The sequence below is a fragment of the Heteronotia binoei genome, chromosome 9 (assembly GCF_032191835.1).
Source record: "Heteronotia binoei isolate CCM8104 ecotype False Entrance Well chromosome 9, APGP_CSIRO_Hbin_v1, whole genome shotgun sequence".
Taxonomy (NCBI): domain Eukaryota; kingdom Metazoa; phylum Chordata; class Lepidosauria; order Squamata; family Gekkonidae; genus Heteronotia; species Heteronotia binoei.
In genome coordinates, this window is record NC_083231.1 from 121,741,724 (window position 1) to 121,762,214 (window position 20,491).

The following is a 20,491-nucleotide window of genomic DNA, read 5'->3' on the forward strand; positions in this document are numbered from 1 at the left end:
CCAGTTCACACCCCATCAACTTGTATTTGTAGCTGGGATTCTTGGCCCCAATGTGCATTACTTTGCCCTTGGCCACACTGAACCTCATCTGCCACGTTGACGCCCACTCACCCAGCCTCAACAGATCCCTTTGGAGTGCCTCACAATCCTCTCTGGTTCTCACCACCCTGAACAATTTAGTGTCATCTGCGAACTTGGCCACTTCACTGCTCACTCCCAACTCCAAATCATTAATGAACAAGTTAAAGAGCCTCGGACCCAGTACTTCTGTCGGATTTCGCACAAGCTGCCCCGAGGCCGCAGCTCGGTTCAAGTCTTTTGTGCAGCAAACAGAAACCGGTTTTTAGAGGGTCTCGTTTGCTGCGCGAAAGAGGCAGAGCGAGGGGTAGACTCAGGGCAGCTTGTGCGAAATCCGACAGAAGCCCCGCTGAGAAGAGGAGAGCGAGAGCGGCGAAAGGCTGGTGGGGAATCGGTCCAGGTTTCTGTGACTCCTTAGATATCAGATATCGGGTACCAGAGGAGATGTGCCCGCACATGGAATACCTTGACTTAACTTGTTGGCCTCCAAGGTGCCACGGGACTCCGAATTTGTTCCACGGCTTCAAACCAACCTGGACTTTCTCCCCCGCTATTCTGGCTGTTATTTTCATTGCCTCTGTATAGATCAGTGATGTGGCCTCATTTGGAATAATGGTTGGACCACCCTCCCTAGGAGGAAAGGCTGAAGATTCAGGGACTTTTCAGTGTAGAAAAGAGACGACGACTAAGAGGGAACACGATAGGAGTTTCATAAAATTATGTATGGGGTGGGAAGAGTCGACAAAGAGAACCTTTGTCTTCCTCTCCCAGCGTAGCAGGACTAGAGGGCATCCGATGAAATCGATGGGCAGGAGTTTCAGGATAGACTAAAACACTGCTTGCCACGAAGAGTGATTAAGATGTGGAACTGGCGGCCAGAGGAGATGATGATGGCTACGGGCACGGACCAATTTGAAAGGGGATTAGAGAGATTTATGGAGGGATGGGTTTGTTAGGGGCTACTATTCTTGGCAATGAAAGGGAACTACCATGTTCAGAGTCAGTTGTCCTCTGAGTCTCAGCGTTGGGAGGAAACATCAGGGGAAGGCCTCAGCCTCCCTGCCCTATTGTTGTCCCTCCAGAGGAACTGGTTGGCCACTGTGTGAGGCAGGAGGCTGGACTAGATGGACCCTCCCTGGTCTGATCCAGCAGGGCTCTTATGTTATTCTCAGGGGACGGCCTTAGCCTCTCTGCCCTGTTGTTGGCTCTCCAGAGGAATTGGTTTGGCCCTTGTGCTGGACTAGATGGACCCTCACTGGTCTGATCCAGCAGGGCTGTTCTGATGTTCTTCTCAGGGGAAGGCCTTAGCCTCCCTGCCCTGTTGTTGGCTCTCTAGAGGAACTGGTTGGCCACTTTGTGAGACAGGAGGCTGGACTAGATGGACCCTCACTGGTCTGATCCAGCAGGGCTCTTCTGATGTTCTTCTCAGGGGAAGGCCTTGGCCTTTCTGCCTTGTTGTTGACCCTCCAGAGGAACTGGTTGGCCACTGTGTGAGACAGGAGGCTGGACTAGATGGATCCTCACTAGTCTGATCCAGCAGGGCTCTTCTGATGTTCTTCTCAGGGGAAGGCCTCGGCCTCTCTGCCCTGTTGTTGGGCCTCCAGAGGAACTGGTTGGCCACTGTGAGACAGGAGGCGGGACTAGATGGACCCTCTCTGATCTGATCCAGGAGGTCTCTGCTGATGTTCTTCTCAGGGGAAGGCCTCGGCCTCTCTGCCCTGTAGCTGGACCTCCAGAGGAAGTAGTTGGCTGCTGTGTGAGAGTAGATGGAGCACTGGTCTGATCCAGCAGGGCTCTTCTGATGTCCTTCTGCTGTGTACCAAGGCCCACAGCAGAACCCCCTCCTCGCTCATCCTCTCTGTCTCTTTTTGCAGTCCAGAGGTCGGTGTATAAAGACCTCATCCGGCTTCTGCAGAAGGACTCCCTGCTTTCTTCTTCGCAAATGAAGTCCAAGGTACCCTTTGCTCTGTGACTGGGGGCAGCTGGGTTTGACTTTCCCTGGAGCTGGCTGCAAGATTTGGGGGTCTTGGGGTTACTAATTCCGGATTGGAAAGTTCCTGGGGATTTGGAGGCGGGGCTTGCTGTGGAGCCCGCCCTCCTAAGCAGCCATTTTCTCCAGGGGAATGGAGCTCTGAAGTCTGGAGATCAGTGGTGCCTGTGGGAGATCTCCAGGCCCCACCTGGAGTCTGACAACCTTAGAGGGGCTTTGGCCCCCTAAGCCAGGCTAACTGTAGCCCTGTTTTGCCAGAAGCAAATGGAGAGTTTCCTTGCTGCGCCATGTTAAGTAAAGATGGCGGCTCTCCTGGGTGGGACGAGGCGCCGTTTGTGGGTCCTGAGCCCTGGTGCTCCCTCTACTGGCCTGCTGTGGAATTTCATGGGTTGGGCAGAATTATGGCAGCCATAAACTTAATCCTAGCCTCAGGGCTTTTTTGTAGCAGGAACTCCTTTGCATATTAGGCCACCCCCCCCCCCCTGATGTAGCCAATCCTCCTGGAGCTTATAGTAGGCCCTGTACGAAGAGCCCTGTTAGCTCTTGGAGGATTGGCTACATCAGGGGGGCGTGGCCTAATATGCAAAGGAGTTCCTGCTACAAAAACCCCCCTGCCTAGCCTTATTACATTATCAGAAGTCTTCTTCTATTGACTGTATTGATTTATGGTGTATAATTTACTTTTAAGTCTTGGGGGGAAATGGTGGGGTTTGGATAAAGTAAAAGTCGATCCACAGTCATGTCTCAGATACTATGGAATTATGGTGGGATTGTGATGAGGTAGAATCTAGGAGAGTCGAGTTCAAATCCACCCTCTTCGTGAAGCTTGCAAGGTGTCCTTGTCCCCGTCACCCTCTCTTAACTTAGCCTCCTTTCCTCCATGTTATCCTCACAGCAACTCCATGAGGGAGGTGAAGAGAGTGTCGTGACTGACCCAAGGTCACCCAGCAAGCTTCCGTGGCAGAGTGGGGATTCGAAACTGGGCTTCCCAGATCTTAGTTCGACATTCTAACCCAGGGGGGGCCAAACTGTGGCTTAGGAGCCACATGTGGCTCTTTCACACATATTGTGTCACTTTCAAAGTCCCCACCACCCTGTTGGCTGGCTTGGAGAAGGCATTTGTCTCTTTAAATCATTTCTCCATGCTGAGCCAGCTGGTGGCTTGGAGAATGCATTTAAAGTTGCTTTCTTTCCACCTCTCTCCTCCCTCCCTCCCTCCCTCTCTGGGGCAAGTGATGCTTTGTATTCTTGGTGCTTGGGAGGGGCAACAGTGTGAGGACTTCTAGCCCCACTGATGGACCTCCTGATGGCACCTGGTTTTTTTTGGCCACTGTGTGAAATAGTGTTGGACTGGATGGGCCATTGGCCTGATCCAACATGACTTCTCTTATCTTCCTTCCTTCCTTCCTTCCTTCCTTCCTTCCTTCCTTCCTTCCTTCCTTCCTTCCTTCCTTCCTTCCTTCCTTCCTTCCTTCCTTCCTTCCTTCCTTCCTTCCTTCCTTCCTTCCTTCCTTCCTTCCTTCCTCCCTCCCTCCCTCCCTCCCTCCCTCCCTCCCTCCCTGGGGCAAGTGATGCTCTGTATTCTTGGTGCTTGGGAGGGGCAACAGTGTGAGGACTTCTAGTGTCCTGGCCCCACTGATGGACCTCCTGATGGCACCTGGTTTTTTTTTTGGCCACTGTGTGAAACAGTGTTGGACTGGATGGACCATTGGCCTGATCCAACATGACTTCTCTTATCTTCCTTCCTTCCTTCCTTCCTTCCTTCCTTCCTTCCTTCCTTCCTTCCTTCCTTCCTTCCTTCCTTCCTTCCTTCCTTCCTTCCTTCCTTCCTTCCTTCCTTCCTTCCTTCCTTCCTTCCTTCCTTCCTTCCTTCCTTCCTTCCTCCCTCCCTCCCTCCCTCCCTCCCTGGGGCAAGTGATGCTCTGTATTCTTGGTGCTTGGGAGGGGCAACAGTGTGAGGACTTCTAGTGTCCTGGCCCCACTGATGGACCTCCTGATGGCACCTGGTTTTTTTTTTGGCCACTGTGTGAAACAGTGTTGGACTGGATGGACCATTGGCCTGATCCAACATGACTTCTCTTATCTTCCTTCTTCCTTCCTTCCTTCCTTCCTTCCTTCCTTCCTTCCTTCCTTCCTTCCTTCCTTCCTTCCTTCCTTCCTTCCTTCCTTCCTTCCTTCCTTCCTTCCTTCCTTCCTTCCTTCCTTCCTTCCTTCCTCCCTCCCTCCCTCCCTCCCTCCCTCCCTCCCTCCCTTTCTGGGACAAGTGATGCTCTGTATTCTTGGTGCTTGGGAGGGGCAACAGTGTGAGGACTTCTAGCGTCCTGGCTCCACTGATGGACCTCCTGATGGCACCTGGGTTTTTTTGGCCACTGTGCGAAACAGTGTTGGACTGGATGGGCCATTGGCCTGATCCAACATGACTTCTCTTATCTTCCTTCCTTCCTTCCTTCCTTCCTTCCTTCCTTCCTTCCTTCCTTCCTTCCTTCCTTCCTTCCTTCCTTCCTTCCTTCCTTCCTTCCTTCCTTCCTTCCTTCCTTCCTTCCTTCCGTCCTTCCTTCCGTCCTTCCTTCCTTCCTTCCGTCCTTCCTCTGACATTTATTCTGTGTGGCTCTTACATGAAGCAAGTTTGGCCACCCCTCCTCTAACCTCTCCACTGGCTCTGGTTTTAGGCCACAAACCTGTCACTCTTGAGAGCCACGGCTTCTGCCCAGCGGATCCAGGCAGGGCAAGACACAGGAAGAGTTGCGGGATGTAATGACATCTTGTTCCCCCCACCAGGGGGAGCTCTGCTTTGAAAACGACCGCTTGATCGAAGGGGGCATCTTGGGAGAGCTGCACAACGGCACCCACTACCGGGAAGTCCGCCAGTACCGCACACACCACCACCTCATCCGTTTCTACTTCCTCACTCGCGTGTACTCGGAGTACCTGGAGAGCATCTTGGATGACTTCCGGGAGGGTCCCAAACCTGACGTCTTGGTCCTCAACTCCTGCATCTGGGACCTCTCAAGGTAGGGCTGCCCTCCAGCTGCGAAATGGGGCCAGCCGCTGGAAGATCCTCTTGCGGCCGGAGGTCGCCTTGGTCAGTCCAGACTCTACTGATGTCCCCCCACCTCTTGGCAGGTACGGCTCCTACTGCATGAAGGAATACTGCCAGAACCTGCAGACCGTCTTCAACAGGCTCGATGCGGTGCTCCCTCCCACCTGCTTGGTCCTCTGGAACATGACGATGCCGCTGGGCCCAAAGGTCACGGGGGGCTTCCTTATCCCAGAGGTAAAGTACGGCTACCCGTGTCCAAAGGATGCTGAGAAATGGGGCTCGGTCCCATTTCTCAGCAAGGCCACTACACCAAACGGACCACACTGATGAACCTCCTGATGGTGCCTGGGTTTTTTTGGACTGGATGTTGGACTGTGTGGGCCATTGTGTGGCTACTGTGTGACACAGAGTGTTGGACTGGATGGGCCATTGGCCTGACCCAACAGGGCTTCTCTTATGTTCTTCTGTGACACAGAGTGTTGGACTGGATAGGCCATTGGCTTGATCCAACAGGGCTTCTCTTATGTTCTTATGTGACACAGAGTGTTGGACTGGAGGGGCCACTTGCCTGATCCAACATGGCTTCTCCTATGTTCTTATGTGACACAGAGTGTTGGACTGGATGGGCCGCTGGCCTGATCCAACAGGGCTTCTCTTATGTTCTTATGTGACACAGAGTGTTGGACTGGATGGGCCACTGGCCTGATCCAACAGGGCTTCTCTTATGTTCTTATGTGATACAGTGTGTTGGACTGGATGGGCTGTTGACCTGATCCAACAGTGCTTCTCTTATGTTCTTATGTGACACAGAGGGTTGGACTTCATGGGCCACTGGCCTGATCCAACATGGCTTCTCTTATGTGACACAGAGTGTTGGATTGGAGGGGCCATTGGCCTGATCCAACAGGGCTTCTCTTATGTTCTTATCTGACACAGAGTGTTGGACTGGATGGGCCATTGGCCTGATCCAACATGGCTTCTCTTATGTTCTTATGTGACACAGAGTGTTGGACTGGAGGGGCCACTTGCCTGATCCAACATGGCTTCTCCTATGTTCTTATGTGACACAGAGTGTTGGACTGGATGGGCCGCTGGCCTGATCCAACAGGGCTTCTCTTATGTTCTTATGTGACACAGAGTGTTGGACTGGATGGGCCGTTGGCCTGATCCAACATGGCTTCTCTTATGTTCTTATGTGACACAGAGTGTTGGACTGGATGGGCCACTGGCCTGATCCAACAGGGCTTCTCTTATGTTCTTATGTGATACAGTGTGTTGGACTGGATGGGCTGTTGACCTGATCCAACAGTGCTTCTCTTATGTTCTTATGTGACACAGAGGGTTGGACTGCATGGGCCACTGGCCTGATCCAACAGGGCTTCTCTTATGTGACACAGAGAGTTGGACTGGATGGGCCACTGGCCTGATCCAACAGGGCTTCTCTTATGTGACACAGAGAGTTGGACTGGATGGGCCGTTGACCTGATACAACACGGCTTCTGTTATGTTCTTCTGTGACACAGAGTGTTGGACTGGATGGGCCGTTGACATGATCCAACAGGGCTTCTCTTATGTTCTTCTGTGACACAGAGTGTTGGACTGGATGGGCCGTTGACCTGATCCAACAGGGCTTCTCTTATGTTCTTATGTGACACAGAGTGTTGGACTGGATGGGCCGTTGACCTGATCCAACAGGGCTTCTCTTATGTTCTTATGTGACACAGAGTGTTGGACTGGATGGGCCATTGGCCTGATCCAACATGGCTTCTCTTATGTTCTTATGTGACACAGAGTGTTGGACTGGATGGACCACTGGCCTGATCCAACAGGGCTTCTCTTATGTTCTTATGTGATACAGTGTGTTGGACTGGATGGGCTGTTGACCTGATCCAACAGTGCTTCTCTTATGTTCTTATGTGACACAGAGGGTTGGACTGCATGGGCCACTGGCCTGATCCAACAGGGCTTCTCTTATGTGACACAGAGAGTTGGACTGGATGGGCCACTGGCCTGATCCAACAGGGCTTCTCTTATGTGACACAGAGAGTTGGACTGGATGGGCCGTTGACCTGATACAACACGGCTTCTGTTATGTTCTTCTGTGACACAGAGTGTTGGACTGGATGGGCCGTTGACCTGATCCAACAGGGCTTCTCTTATGTTCTTCTGTGACACAGAGTGTTGGACTGGATGGGCCGTTGACCTGATCCAACAGGGCTTCTCTTATGTTCTTATGTGACACAGAGTGTTGGACTGGATTGGCCGTTGACCTGATCCAACAGGGCTTCTCTTATGTTCTTATGTGACACAGAGTGTTGGACTGGATGGGCCGTTGGCCTGATCCAACATGGCTTCTCTTATGTTCTTATGTGACACAGAGTGTTGGACTGGATGGGCCACTGGCCTGATCCAACAGGGCTTCTCTTATGTTCTTATGTGATACAGTGTGTTGGACTGGATGGGCTGTTGACCTGATCCAACAGTGCTTCTCTTATGTTCTTATGTGACACAGAGGGTTGGACTGCATGGGCCACTGGCCTGATCCAACAGGGCTTCTCTTATGTGACACAGAGAGTTGGACTGGATGGGCCACTGGCCTGATCCAACAGGGCTTCTCTTATGTGACACAGAGAGTTGAACTGGATGGGCCGTTGACCTGATACAACACGGCTTCTGTTATGTTCTTCTGTGACACAGAGTGTTGGACTGGATGGGCCGTTGACCTGATCCAACAGGGCTTCTCTTATGTTCTTCTGTGACACAGAGTGTTGGACTGGATGGGCCGTTGACCTGATCCAACAGGGCTTCTCTTATGTTCTTATGTGACACAGAGTGTTGGACTTGATGGGCCGTTGGCCTGATCCAACATGGCTTCTCTTATGTTCTCTTATGTTCTTATGACACAGAGGGTTGGACTGGATGGGCCACTGGCCTGATCCAACATGGCTTCTCTTATGTGACACAGAGAGTTGGACTGGATGGACCGTTGACCTGATACAACAGGGCTTCTCCTATGTTCTTCTGTGACACAGAGTGTTGGACTGGATGGGCCGTTGACCTGATCCAACAGGGCTTCTCTTATGTTCTTATGTGACACAAAGTGTTGGACTGGATGGGCCGTTGACCTGATCCAACAGGGCTTCTCTTATGTGACACAGAGTGTTGGATTGGATGGGCCATTGGCCTGATCCAACATGGCTTCTCTTATGTTCTTATGTGACATGGAGTGTTGGACTGGATGGGCCATTGGCCTGATCCAACAAGGCTTCTCTTATGTTCTTATGTGACACAGTGTGTTGGACTGGATGGGCCGTTGACCTGATCCAACAAGGCTTCTCTTATGTTCTTATGTGACACAGAATGTTGGACTGGATGGGCCACTGGCCTGATCCAACATGGCTTCTCTTACGTTCTTATGAGGCACAGAGTGTTGGACTGGATCTGCCTTTGGCCTGATCCAACATAGCTTCTCTTATGTTCTTATGAATGAGGCAGTGATGCTCTGTATTTTTGGTGCTTGCGGGGGGGACAGTCAGAGGGCTTCTAGTGTCCTGGCCCCACTGATGGACCTCCTGATGGCACCTGGTTGTTTTGGCCATTGTGTGTACAGAGTGTTGGACTGGATGGGCCACTGGCCTGATCCAACATGGCTTCTCTTAAGTTCTTCTGTCTGGGGAAGTGTTGCTCTGTATTCTTGGTTCTTGGGAGGGGCAACAGTGGGAGGGTTTCTAGTGTCCTGGCCCTACTGGTGGACCTTCTGATGGCAGCTGCGTTTTTTGGCCACTGTGAGTACAGAGTGTTGGATTGGATGGGCCACTGGCCTGATCCAACGTGGCTTCTCTTATGTTCTTATGTGACAGCGCGTTGGACTGGATGGGCCACTGGCCTGATCCAACAGGGCTTCTCTTATGTTGTTATGTGACAGAGCGTTGGACTGGATGGGCCACTGGCCTGATCCAACATGGCTTCTCTTATGTTCTTATGTGACAGAGTGTTGGACTGGATGGGCCACTGGCCTGATCCAACATGGCTTCTCTTATGTTCTTATGTGACAGAGTGTTGTACTGGATGGGCCATTGGCCTGATCCAACATGGCTTCTCTTATGTTCTTATGTGACAGAGTGTTGGACTGGATGGGCCACTGGCCTGATCCAACAGGGCTTCTCTTGTGTTCTGATGTGACACAGAGTGTTGGACTGGATGGGCCACTGGCCTGATCCAACAGGGCTTCTCTTGTGTTCTGATGTGACACAGAGTGTTGGACTGGAGGGGCCATTGGCCTGATCCAACAGGGCTTCTTTTATGTTCTTATGTGACACAGAGTGTTGGACTGGATGGGCCATTGGCCAGATCCAACATGGCTACTCTTATGTTCTTATGATTCTTCTTAGAGAGCATACTGTAAGCACTTGGAGAACTGGCTATATTGTGGGGGGGGGGGGGTGCAAAGGAGCTCCTGCTATAAAAAAGCCCTGGTTTAAACCCTCGGCAGGAAGGACGGGGTGTTCATTGCATTTCCCTGGCGATTCCACTCCTCTCCATGAAGCACTTCACCCCTTCCCGCTTTCCGCTCTCCCCCCCCAGCTGCAGCACTTGAGCCAGTCCCTCCGCAACGACGTCATCGAGGGCAACTTCTACGGGGCCACCCTGGCCGGCCTCCACCTCTTCGACGTGCTGGACCTCCACTTCCACTTCCGCCACGATTTGGGCAACCGGGTCAAGGACGGCGTCCACTGGAACAACGTGGTGCACCGCCGGATCACCAACCTGCTCTTGGCTCACGTGGCAGATGCCTGGGGGGTGGTGATTCCAGCCACGAAGTCTCAGGAAGGTGAGTGGTGGTTGGGGGGGGGAGGGGAGATCTCTTGGCACCCGACTCCCTCTCTGCATTTCTTGGTTTCCACTCTCTGGAGCAGGGGTGGGGGGCACACGTGGCTCTTTCACAGATAGTGTGTGGCCCTCAAAACTCCCACTGCCCCGTCGGGAAGCTTGGAGGCATTTGTCTCTTTAAAACAATTCTCCAAGCCAAGCCAGCATTTAAAGTTAAAGTTGATTTCTTTCCACCTCTCCTTTCCGCCATCTATTCCTTCCTTCCTTCCTTCCTTCCTTCCTTCCTTCCTTCCTTCCTTCCTTCCTTCCTTCCTTCCTTCCTTCCTTCCTTCCTTCCTTCCTTCCTTCCTTCCTTCCTTCCTTCCTTCCTTCCTTCCTTCCTTCCTTCCTTCCTCCCTCCCTCCCTCCCTCCCTCCCTCCCTCCCTCCCTCCCTTGTGGAGAGCCAGTTTGGTGTAGTGGTTAAGTGTGCGGACTATGTTGTGGGGGAGGAAGGGGAAGGAGATTGTGAGCTGCTCTGAGACTCTTCGGAGTGGAGGGCGGGATACAAATCCAATATCTTCATCTACCTCACAGGGTGTCTGTTGTGGGGGGGGAGAGGTAAAGGAGATTGGGAGCCGCTCTGAGACTCTTCGGAGTGGAGGGCGGGATATAAATCCAATATCTTCATCTACCTCACAGGGGGGGAGGGAAAGGAGATTGTAGGCTGCTCTGAGCCTCTGTCCTTGAAAGGGCAGCTGCTGTGAGAGCCCTCTCCGGCCCCACCCATCTCACAGGGTGTCTGTTGTGGGGGAAAAAGGTAAAGGAGATTGTGAGCTGCTCTGAGACTCTTTGGAGTGGAGGGCGGGATATAAATCCAATATCTTCTTCCGTCCTTCCTTCCTTCTCTCAAATATCTGGCGTTTATTCTATGTGGCTTTTACATTAAGCAAGTTTGGCCACCCCTGCTCAGGAGGTTAATGGAGGACGGCCATCCCCACCTAGAAGTCTGCCGTGCTTCTTTGCAGAAAGAGTTTCCAGCTCAACAGTAGGAAGAACTTCCTGACTGTTAAGAGAGGTTCCTCAGTGGAACAGGCTTCCTCCTTGGGAGGTGGTGGGCTCGCCTTCCTTGGAGGTTTTTCAACAGAGGCTAGATGGCCATCTGACAGCAATGAAGATCCTATGAATTTAGGGGGGAGGTGTTTGTGAGTTTCCTGCATTGTGCAGGGGGTTGGACTCGATGACCCTAGAAGTCCCTTCCAACTCTATGATTCTATGAATTGTTTTCTGTGGCCCCAGAAGGTAGGAACACAACCAATGGGTTGAAATTAAATCAAAAGAGTTTCCGGCTCAACCTGAGGAAGAACTTCCTGACCGTTAAGAGAGGTTCCTCAGTGGAACAGGCTTCCTCTGGAGGTGGTGGGCTCTCCTTCCTTGGAGGTTTTTAAACAGAGGCTAGATGGCCATCTGACAGCAATGAAGATCCTGTGAATTTAGGGGGAGGTGTTTGTGAGTTTCCTGCATTGTGCAGGGGGTTGGACTAGATGGCCCTGGAGGTCCCTTCCAACTCTAGGATTCTATTAGGAAGTACTTCCTGACCGTTAGAGCGGTTCCTCAGTGGAACAGGCTTCCTCGGGAGGTGGTGGGCTCTCCTTCCTTGGAGGTTTTGAAACAGAGGCTAGAGGGCCATCTGACAGCAATGAAGATCCTGTGAATTTAGGAGGAGGTGTTTGTGAGTTTCCTGCATGGTGCAGGGGGTTGGACTAGATGGCCCTGGAGGTCCCCTCCAACTCTGTGATTCTGGGTGAGGCACCATGTTGGTCTTGAGCAGCAGAACAAAGTTTGAGTCTTGAGGGCACCTTTAAGACTTGAGAAGTTGGACTAGATGGCCTGTAGGGCCCCTTCCAGCTCTACGATTCTAAGTGGGCAGGCGCACAAAAGCTCATACGCAGAATTAACCTCGGTCGGTCTCCAAGGCGCTCCCGGACTCCAAACTCTCTTCTTTGACCAGGTGAGTCACAGACAGGTTCAGTTTTGAACCATCTCCACTTCCTTCCATAGGCCAGATGTGCAGTGAGCCGTCCCCGTTCCTTGACGTCCAGCTGGGACCGGTGCCCCCACGCCCTCCTGCGATGTCTCTCCATAGGCCCCCTTGGCCCACGGTTCACGAAGACTCCTTCTTTGGGCTCAACTCTTGGGAGTCGTGTGAGACCTACTCCGGAGTCCCCTTCTTTGAGGATTCCCATTTCCCCAGTTTTCATCGGGATGGTATGCTGGAGGGGGCCCGCTCTTTCTCCTGCCTTTAGAGCTTTCTGGGGTCTCGGACGGAGGACAGGCTGGTCTCTAATTTTTCTTTCTCTCCCCTGCATGTCGTTGGTTTCTCTCCTGCACTCTGGGTGTGGGTAAGCCGGAACAGCGGGCAGGAAGGCAGTCCGATCTGCCCCTGCTGAAGTGAACTAGATGTAAAGCTGCCCTTTGTGAGATTGGCATACTCAGATCCGGGGTGGATCCCTCAGAAGCTTAAGCCCTTCAGCTGTTCTCTCATGGAACTGGAGGATGTGATTTTGATAGTAAACATAAGAGAAGCCATCTTGGATCAGGCCAGTGGCCCATCCAGTCCAACACTCTGTGTAACACAGTGGCCAAAAAAACCCCAGGTACCATCAGGAGTTCCCATCAGTGGGGCCAGGACACTAGAAGCCCTCCCACTGTGCCCCCCCAAGCACCAAGAATACAGAGTATAATTGCCCCAGACATTAGAACGTAAGAGAAGCCATGTAGGATCTGGCCAATGGCCCATCCAGTCCAACACTCTGTATCACACAGTGGCCAAAAAACCCCCAGGTACCATCAGGAGGTCCATCAGTGGGGCCAGGACACTAGAAGCCCTCCCACTATGCCCCCCAAGCACCAGGAATATAGAGCATCCCTGCCCCAGACATAAGAACATAAGAGAAGCCATGTTGGATCAGGCCAATGGCCCATCCAGTCCAGCACTCTGTGTCACAGAAGAACATAAGAGAAGCCCTGTTGGTTCAGGCCAGTGGCCCATCCAGTCCAACAGTCTGTGTCACATAAGAACATCAGAGAAGCCCTGTTGGTTCAGGCCAGTGGCCCATCCAGTCCAACACTCTGTGTCACATAAGAACATTAGAGAAGCCATGTTGGATCAGGCCAATGGCACATCCAGTCCAACACTCTGTGTCTCACACTGGCCCAAACCCACGTGCTGTCAAGAGGTCCACCAGTGGGGCTAGAAGCCGTGCCACTGTCTCCCCCAATCAAAAGAATACAGAGCATCACTGCCCCAGATAGAGAGTTCCAACATAAGCTGTGGCTAATAGCCGCTGATGGACCTCTGCTCCATATGTTGATCCAATCCCCTCTTGAAGCTGGCTATGCTTGTAGCCGCAACCACCTCCTTTGGCAGTGAATTCCACATGTTAATCGCCGTTTGGGTGAAAAAGGACTTCCTTTTATCCGTTCTAACCCGACTGCTCAGCGATTTCATTGAGTGCCCATGATTTCTCATATTGTGAGAAAGGGACTTCTTTCTCTCCTTTCTCCAGCCCATGCATAATCTTTGCAAACCTCTATCGTGTCATCCCGCAGTCGAGGTTTCTCCAAGCTAAAGAGCCCCAAGCGTTTTAACCTTTCTTCCTAGGGAAAGTGTTCCAAACCTTTAATCATTCTCCTTGCCCTTTCCTGCACTTTCCCTAGTGCTATAATACCATTTTTGAGCTCATTTCTTTGTTCAAACGTGACTAATAATTTTGTTCAGAATGAATACGTTCTGCTGCAGGGGTGTCAGACATATTACACCCTGCCCTGCGCCAGTCTCACCAGTCTGGCCCTTAAGCAACTTTGCTTCCTTCCTCAGGGCTGCTCTTGCATAGGATGTTTTCCCCCCAGCTTCCTCACTAGCTCTTTGCTTCCTGCTTCCTGTTTCTTGTCTTCCCTCCCTCTCCCACCTTTCTCTCTGACAGAGAGAGAGAGAGCTCTCCATGGTTGCTTCTTGCTTTGTGCAGGAGAGATATGAAGACAAGCCTCTCTCTCACACACTCACAAACACACAGAGCTTCTTCTTCCTTCTCTGGGGCTGTTTCACCTCTTTTGGGAAGGGAGGGGGGAAGACAGAAGGTCCCCCTGGAGCTTCGAGACCAACAACGTCTTATTCCAGGTATAAACTTTTGTGTGCCAGCACACTTCTTCTTTGGAGGGAGGGAGGGTGGGTGGATTCTTCTGACAAGCGCAGTGTACACTGAGGAAATTATTTTGGCTTATTCTGAAAAGCTGCTGTTCTTGTTTTTTTTAAAGAAAAGATTGGGTTTCACTTTTCCTATCTGGATTTATCACCTTTCAAAATGACCCTGATTAGGAATTAGAACACTTGGATTAGTCCTTATATCTTGGGAGAGGGGAGCGATTTCAGATGCCAAATGATAATAGCACACATGGCTAATGAGAAAGGAAGCCTAGGTCTCTGTTCAGTCCAGCTCAGTCATTATCAACTGCAATTCAGCAGTTTCTCTTTCTAATCTCCCTTTGAAATTCCTTTGTAAGAGCACGGCTACTCTAAGGTCATCAACTGCATGTTGTTGTTTCTAATGTCAGATTTGTGTCCGGGGGTGGAATTCTAGCAGGAGCTCCTTTACATATTAGTCCACACCCCTCCTGATGTAGCCAATCCTCCAAGAGCTTACAAAAAGGAGCCTTGTAAGCTCTTGGAGGATTGACTGCATCAGGGGTGCGTGGCCTAATATGCAAAGGAGCTCCTGCTAGAATTCCACCCCTGCTTACGTCCATTTGTTCTTTGCATCCTCCCGGACCGAATCCCCCTGGACTAAACCGAGACCTAGGTTTCCTTTCTCATTGCCAACGCTGGTCTCTCCATGTCTACTACCCCTCTGCATGTCACACCTAATCCAATTAAGCCTGCTGTTGCCGTTCGACATTGAGATCACTTTTCTAAAGTTTATATCTCCGCTACCTGGCATGGCATTTTATGACACGATGGCCTGGCCCAACAAAGTGACCTTTATTTGAGATCTGGCCCTCGTAACAAATGAGTTTGACACCTCTGATCTGTTGTGTCTGATGACCAACTTGCGTCCAACCCGGCAGCAATTTTGAGAGCAACAAAATTTGGGGGGAGGTGTCGGCTTTCGTGAGTCAGCATCCCCTTTGACAGATATCGGATGATGATACGCTACTGAAGGGTTCTGTGTTTTCAGCAGTTTCTCTTTTTAAACACCTTAAATACGCCAGGTTCTGAACACTGTTTTATGCTGTGAAATCAGCAGGGGTGGAATTCTAGCAGGAGCTCCTTTGCATATTAGGCCACACACCCCTGATGTAGCCAATCCTCCAAGAGCTGACACGGCTCTTTTTTGTAAGCTCCAGAAGGATTGGCTACATTGAGGAAAAAGGAAAGGAAAGGTCCCCTGTGCAAGCACCAGTCGTTTCCGGCTCTGGGGTGACGTTGCTTTCACAGTGTTTTCACGGCAGACTTTTTACGGGGTGGTTTGCCACTGCCTTCCCCAGTCTTTTACACTTTCCCCCCAGCAAGCTGGGGACTCCTTTTACCGACCTCGGAAGGATGGAAGGCTGAGTCGACCTTGGGCCGGCTACCTGAATCCAGCTTCGGCCGGAATCGAACTCAGGTCGTGAGCAGAGAGTTCAGACCATAGTACTGCTGCTTTACCACTCTGTGCCACAGGGCCACCTACATCGAGGGGGGGTGGCCTAATATGCAAAGGAGCTCCTGCTAGAATTCCACCCCTGGAAATCAGTAAATCAGTTTAGGTTTAAGAAGCAAAAATACCATTCGTATTTGGATCTCCAGATTTCAGTTTTATTTTAGCACGCCCCCTCTCCCAACAATACCCCCCCTCCCCAGTTTTCTCCCGTGGTTTTTACATTTCGGGAAGTTTTACATCTCTACCTGCAGAGCTGCTTTGAACCTTCTTCGTTCCTTCCGTAGGCTGGATATGCAATGAGCCGTCCCCCTGCTCTGACCTACTGGGACCGGTGCCGCCATGCCCTCCCCCGATGTCTCTCCCTAGGCCACATTGGCCTGCAGTTCATGAAGACTCCCTCTTCGAGCTTGACTCTCGGGGGTTGGCCGAGACCTGCTCTGGAGTCCCCTTCTTTGTGGATTCCTGTGCCCCCCCATTTCATCTGGATGGTATGCTAGATGGGGCTGCTCTCCCTCTCACCTTTAGAGTTTTCTGGGGTCTTGAACTAAGGACAGGCTGGTCTGTAATTCTTTTTGCTCTCCCCTGCGTGTCAGTGGTTTCTCTCCTCTGCTTTGGTTGTGTGGGTAGTCTGGAACAGTGGGGTGGGAAGGCAGTCCGTTCTGTCCCTGCTGAAACCAACTGAACAGTGGAGACAGACGTATGCAAAGAAGTCAGTCTCCACCAGAGCGGGTTTTTTTTGGTAGCAGGAACTCCTTTGCATATTAGGCCACACACCCCTGATGTAGTCAATCCTCCTGGAGCTTACAGTAGGCCCTGTGAGAAGAGCCCTGTAAGGAATTCTAGCAGGACCTCCTTTGCATCTTAGGCCACACACCCCTGATGCAGAGCCCTGTAAGGAATTCTAGCAGGACCTCCTTTGCCTATTAGGCCACACACCCTGATGTAGCCAATCCCCCTGGAGCTTACAGCAGGCCCTGTACGAAGATCCCTGTAAGGAATTCTAGCAGGACCTCCTTTGCCTATTAGGCCACACACCCCTGATGTAGCCAATCCCCCTGGAGCTTCCAGTAGGCCCTGTACGAAGAGCCCTGTAAGGAATTCTAGCAGGACCTCCTTTGCATATTAGGCCACACCCCCTGATGTAGCCAATCCTCCTGGAGCTTACAGTAGGCCCTGTACCAAGAAGAAGAAGATATTGAATTTATATCCCGCCCTATACTCTGAATCTCAGAGTCTCAGAGCGGTCACAATCTCCTCTATCTCTCCCACCCACCCACAACAGACACCCTGTGAGGTAGGTGGGGCTGAGAGAGCTCTCACAGCAGCTGCTCTTTCAAGGACAACTCTGCGAGGGCTGTGGCTGACCCAAGGCCATTCCAGCAGGTGCAAGTGGAGGAGTTTGGAATCAAACCTGGTTCTCGCAGATAAAAGTCTGCAGACTTAACCACGACACCAAACTGAGCCCTGTAAGTTCTTTGAGGATTTGCTACATCATTGGTGTGTGGCCTAATACGCAAAGGAGTTCCTGCTACGAAAAACGGCCCTGGTCTCCACCATCAGATTAGGTGCAAAAGGCAAACTATAAAGAACTAAATAAAAAACGTAAAAGGTTTGCTTCCTCACGCCTGAGGCTGAAAGGGAACGCAGCCCATAAGAGGATAGGTTATACGGACAGTCGTTCATTCTATTAAACTTCTCTGGAGTTAGATCAAAATGGGTGGTAGCCGTGGTAACCTGTCCGTAGCAGCAGAAAAAAGCCAGAGTCTAGCAGCACCTGAAAGATGAACAAATTTTGCAACAAGGTAGGGGATTTCAGGAGTCACTGCTCACTTCATCAGATGAAGAAACATTGTTCCCTCCTTAGATTTTTGCAGCTTTTCTGCAGTCTCGTTTTCCATGCTTTTAAGTTCCCGCTTCTTTGTGTGTTTCGCTTTTCTTCTTTGTGTGTTTTGCTCCCTCTGGTGGTCAAGTCGATATTACATCGGTTTACGTCTGGTATAAAAGCTTGCAGTTTAAATCCACAGGGCGATGTACTGGATGTAAACCAGATTAATAGCGACTCCATCACTAGAGAGAGCCGTTCTGAGTCTCTGGTTCAGAGAGAAGGGCGGGGTATAAATCTGCAGTTGTCGTCGTCTTCAAAACACTTGTGGAACAGACTCCCCCCCCCCCCCCAGAAAAAAAGAAACAGGAACTAATAAGCAAGGGAAATGAGAGTGTGGAAGACCACTTGATCTGTAGCGAAATCCTGAATCTCTCTGCATTTTGTTGACCACATTGTTTTGATCCCTCTCACTTGCTCTCGGGCTCCTTCCCTAGCTCCTGCGCTCAACGCCTTCCAGGATTTCGGGAGTGCCGCGGCCGCCATTCCTGATCCGAGCCTCCTCCCACCTTACCCGTTCTGCAACAAAGAAAACATCGGTCCACGTGCCAGTCGCCGGAAGAGGAGGCCCCATCGCTCCAAGAAGAACCGTGGCTTGGTCATGCGCAGGCGTTCCTTCCGGCGGGACGACGCCACCCCCTACTAAAGGCGCCCCCCCTGCCCAAGATGTACACCCCCTGCCATAGGGCCCTCCACATCCTTCTGAGGGGAAATAGAGAGGAGTGGAGAACGGGGGTGACTTTTGGAGTGCCTGTGAAAGGGCCGCCCTTTGTGGATTGTTCACTCTCGCCTGCACCTTTTGCACTTTTTGATGTCGCTTTTCGGGAACATGCATCGCAGAGGGAATGCGTGCATTATGGGACCAGTTGGGAGTCCTGACAAAAAGGGGGTTCCCTTGCTGAGAGTTGTTTCTGGGAACAGGGTGGCGTTTTTTGTTTTGTTTTACTGAGGGGAAGGCTTCTGGTAAGCTTTGGGGTTTTTTTCTCTGTTGCTTACAGGATGTGCGTCTTGTAAACCTTCCCTGTTCTTCCTTCCCAGTTTGATACTGCGTAGCCCCGCTCACCCTGTTTGGTACCCAGTTCCTCCGTTCCATAGGCTGCATTCATTCACAGTGACCAACCGTGTTTTTTCGCGACGAGCCTCGGACGTTTCCAGACTCGTTTACTACCCTGTCGCACGTGGCAGAGGAATCAAAGGCTTCCTGGTTTGCATACGACAGCAGACTTGGGTTTGTAGCGAACCCAGGAAGTCCTCTGTTCTGGAGCGAAGAGAGAAGCGGACGAGCGCCTGACGCTGCGAATTTTCAGATCTCTTTCTCGTAATGGAAAACCGTGGTTCGTCGTCCTGTCTGAATGCAGCCATTGACTGATTGGGAGAGAACGGTGGACGCTGTTAGGGTCTTTCTCAACCGCATGTCCATTTTTTGGTTTGCTTGGGAAAAGGACAGCACGGGGCTGTTATGGGCCCACTCTGTGGGGCCAGAGAAAGGGCTTTTAAACAGCAACTCCCTATACCAGGGGTGGCCAATGGTAGCTCTCCAGACGTTTTTTTGCTTACAACTCCCATCAGCCCCAGCCAGCATGGCCAATGGCTGGGGCTGATGGGAGCTGTAGGCAAAAAAAAATCTGGAGAGCTACCCTTGGCCACCCCTGCCCTATACAGTTTTCCCCATTTGGAAATGCCCCCATGGGAGGGCTGCTTTAAGCAGAGAAAAAGACAAGTATCTGTTTTCCGCTTTCCCTTTTGACCTGTTGGGGCTTAAAACATCCAGTTATTCCCCGTTAGTGAAACTTCCAAGGGTAGAACAATTAGATCTCCACGCTCGTTCTTTCCCAGTGCTGTGGTCTCAATGCATAAATTGCACACCTGGGAATACAGTTACGGGACTCATGTATAGTGTGATCCGGGTCTCTTATCCAAGGTTGGCCTGACAGCTGGCCAGGAGGGGCGTGTGCGTGATACTGAACTCTGTAAGCGTACAAGGTTCGAGTTTACGTCGGGTTCTCTTGGTGGGGGAAGGGGGGGTGAGATTCTTTGCTCAGGGAAGAGTATTTAAATAGAGGCCCTTGCGTTTGTACCCATGTGCTGTTCTGTGGGGTGTTGGTTTGTTTTTTGCTAAGTCAAAAATTAAAAATCTAAACTGCTCTTTAACCTGCTCGGAGGGGCACGGAATCCGTTTTCTCTTAGAAAGCCACCGGGCCTTGACCCTGGATGGCCAGCAGATGGCAGTACAGAATGCCTGCCTTAAAGGTCAAGGTAGTCCCCTGTGCAAGCACCTGTCGTTTTCGACTCTGGGGTGACGTCACGACGTTTTCACGGCAGACTTTTGACGGGGTGGTTTGCCATTGCTTTCCCCAGTCATCTACACTTCCCCCCCCCAAGCAAGCTGGGGACTCCTTTGACCGAACTCGGAAGGATGGAAGGCTGAGTCAACCTGGAGCTGGCTACCTGAACCCAGCTTCCGCCGGGATCGAACTCAGGTCGTGAGCAGAGATTGGACCGCAGGACTGCAGCTTTACCACTCTGCGCCACGGGGCTCTTGACCATTTTATACTGAAACATAATTCACCCTATCCTCTGTTTAGAGTACATTCTGCATTCCTAATAGGGGCATAAGGAAAACAAACATACATTTCCCCCTCAAAGATAAGGATGGCACAGATCCTTGATTGAGAAACGGTTGCTTAGAGATCAGGGGATCAGAGAACAGATTTACAGAGGGGATGGTGTTTAGAGAGGACGATAACATCTTTAAAATGTAGCAAATAAATGCACAAGATAACACCGACTATTGGGCTCACCAGTCAAAGTTATGACAAAGATCTTAAACCTCTGCTAAATTTTTAATGGTGATATAATAAGAAGAACATCTTAGATTTATACTCCACCCTCCATTCTGAATCTCAGAGTGGCTCACAATCTCCTTTATCTCCCTCCCCTACAACAGACACCCTGTGAGGCAGGTGGGGCTGAGAGAGCTCTGCCAGAAGCTGCC

At 51.3% G+C, this 20,491-nt stretch overlaps 1 protein-coding gene across 1 annotated transcript in view; it reads left to right on the forward strand.

Moving 5' to 3' along the window:
* LOC132576862 (PC-esterase domain-containing protein 1A-like) overlaps positions 1-19,647 on the forward strand; it is a 35,253-nt gene extending 15,606 nt beyond the window's left edge. Inside the window, exons 3-9 of the mRNA XM_060246098.1 lie at positions 1,953-2,032; positions 4,847-5,079; positions 5,192-5,342; positions 9,693-9,939; positions 11,977-12,183; positions 15,899-16,102; positions 17,934-19,647. Coding sequence (XP_060102081.1) covers positions 1,953-2,032; positions 4,847-5,079; positions 5,192-5,342; positions 9,693-9,939; positions 11,977-12,183; positions 15,899-16,102; positions 17,934-18,142 — 1,331 coding nt within the window. The 3' untranslated portion in view covers positions 18,143-19,647. The remainder of the gene's footprint in view (positions 1-1,952; positions 2,033-4,846; positions 5,080-5,191; positions 5,343-9,692; positions 9,940-11,976; positions 12,184-15,898; positions 16,103-17,933) is intronic.
* Positions 19,648-20,491: the final 844 nt, after the last annotated feature.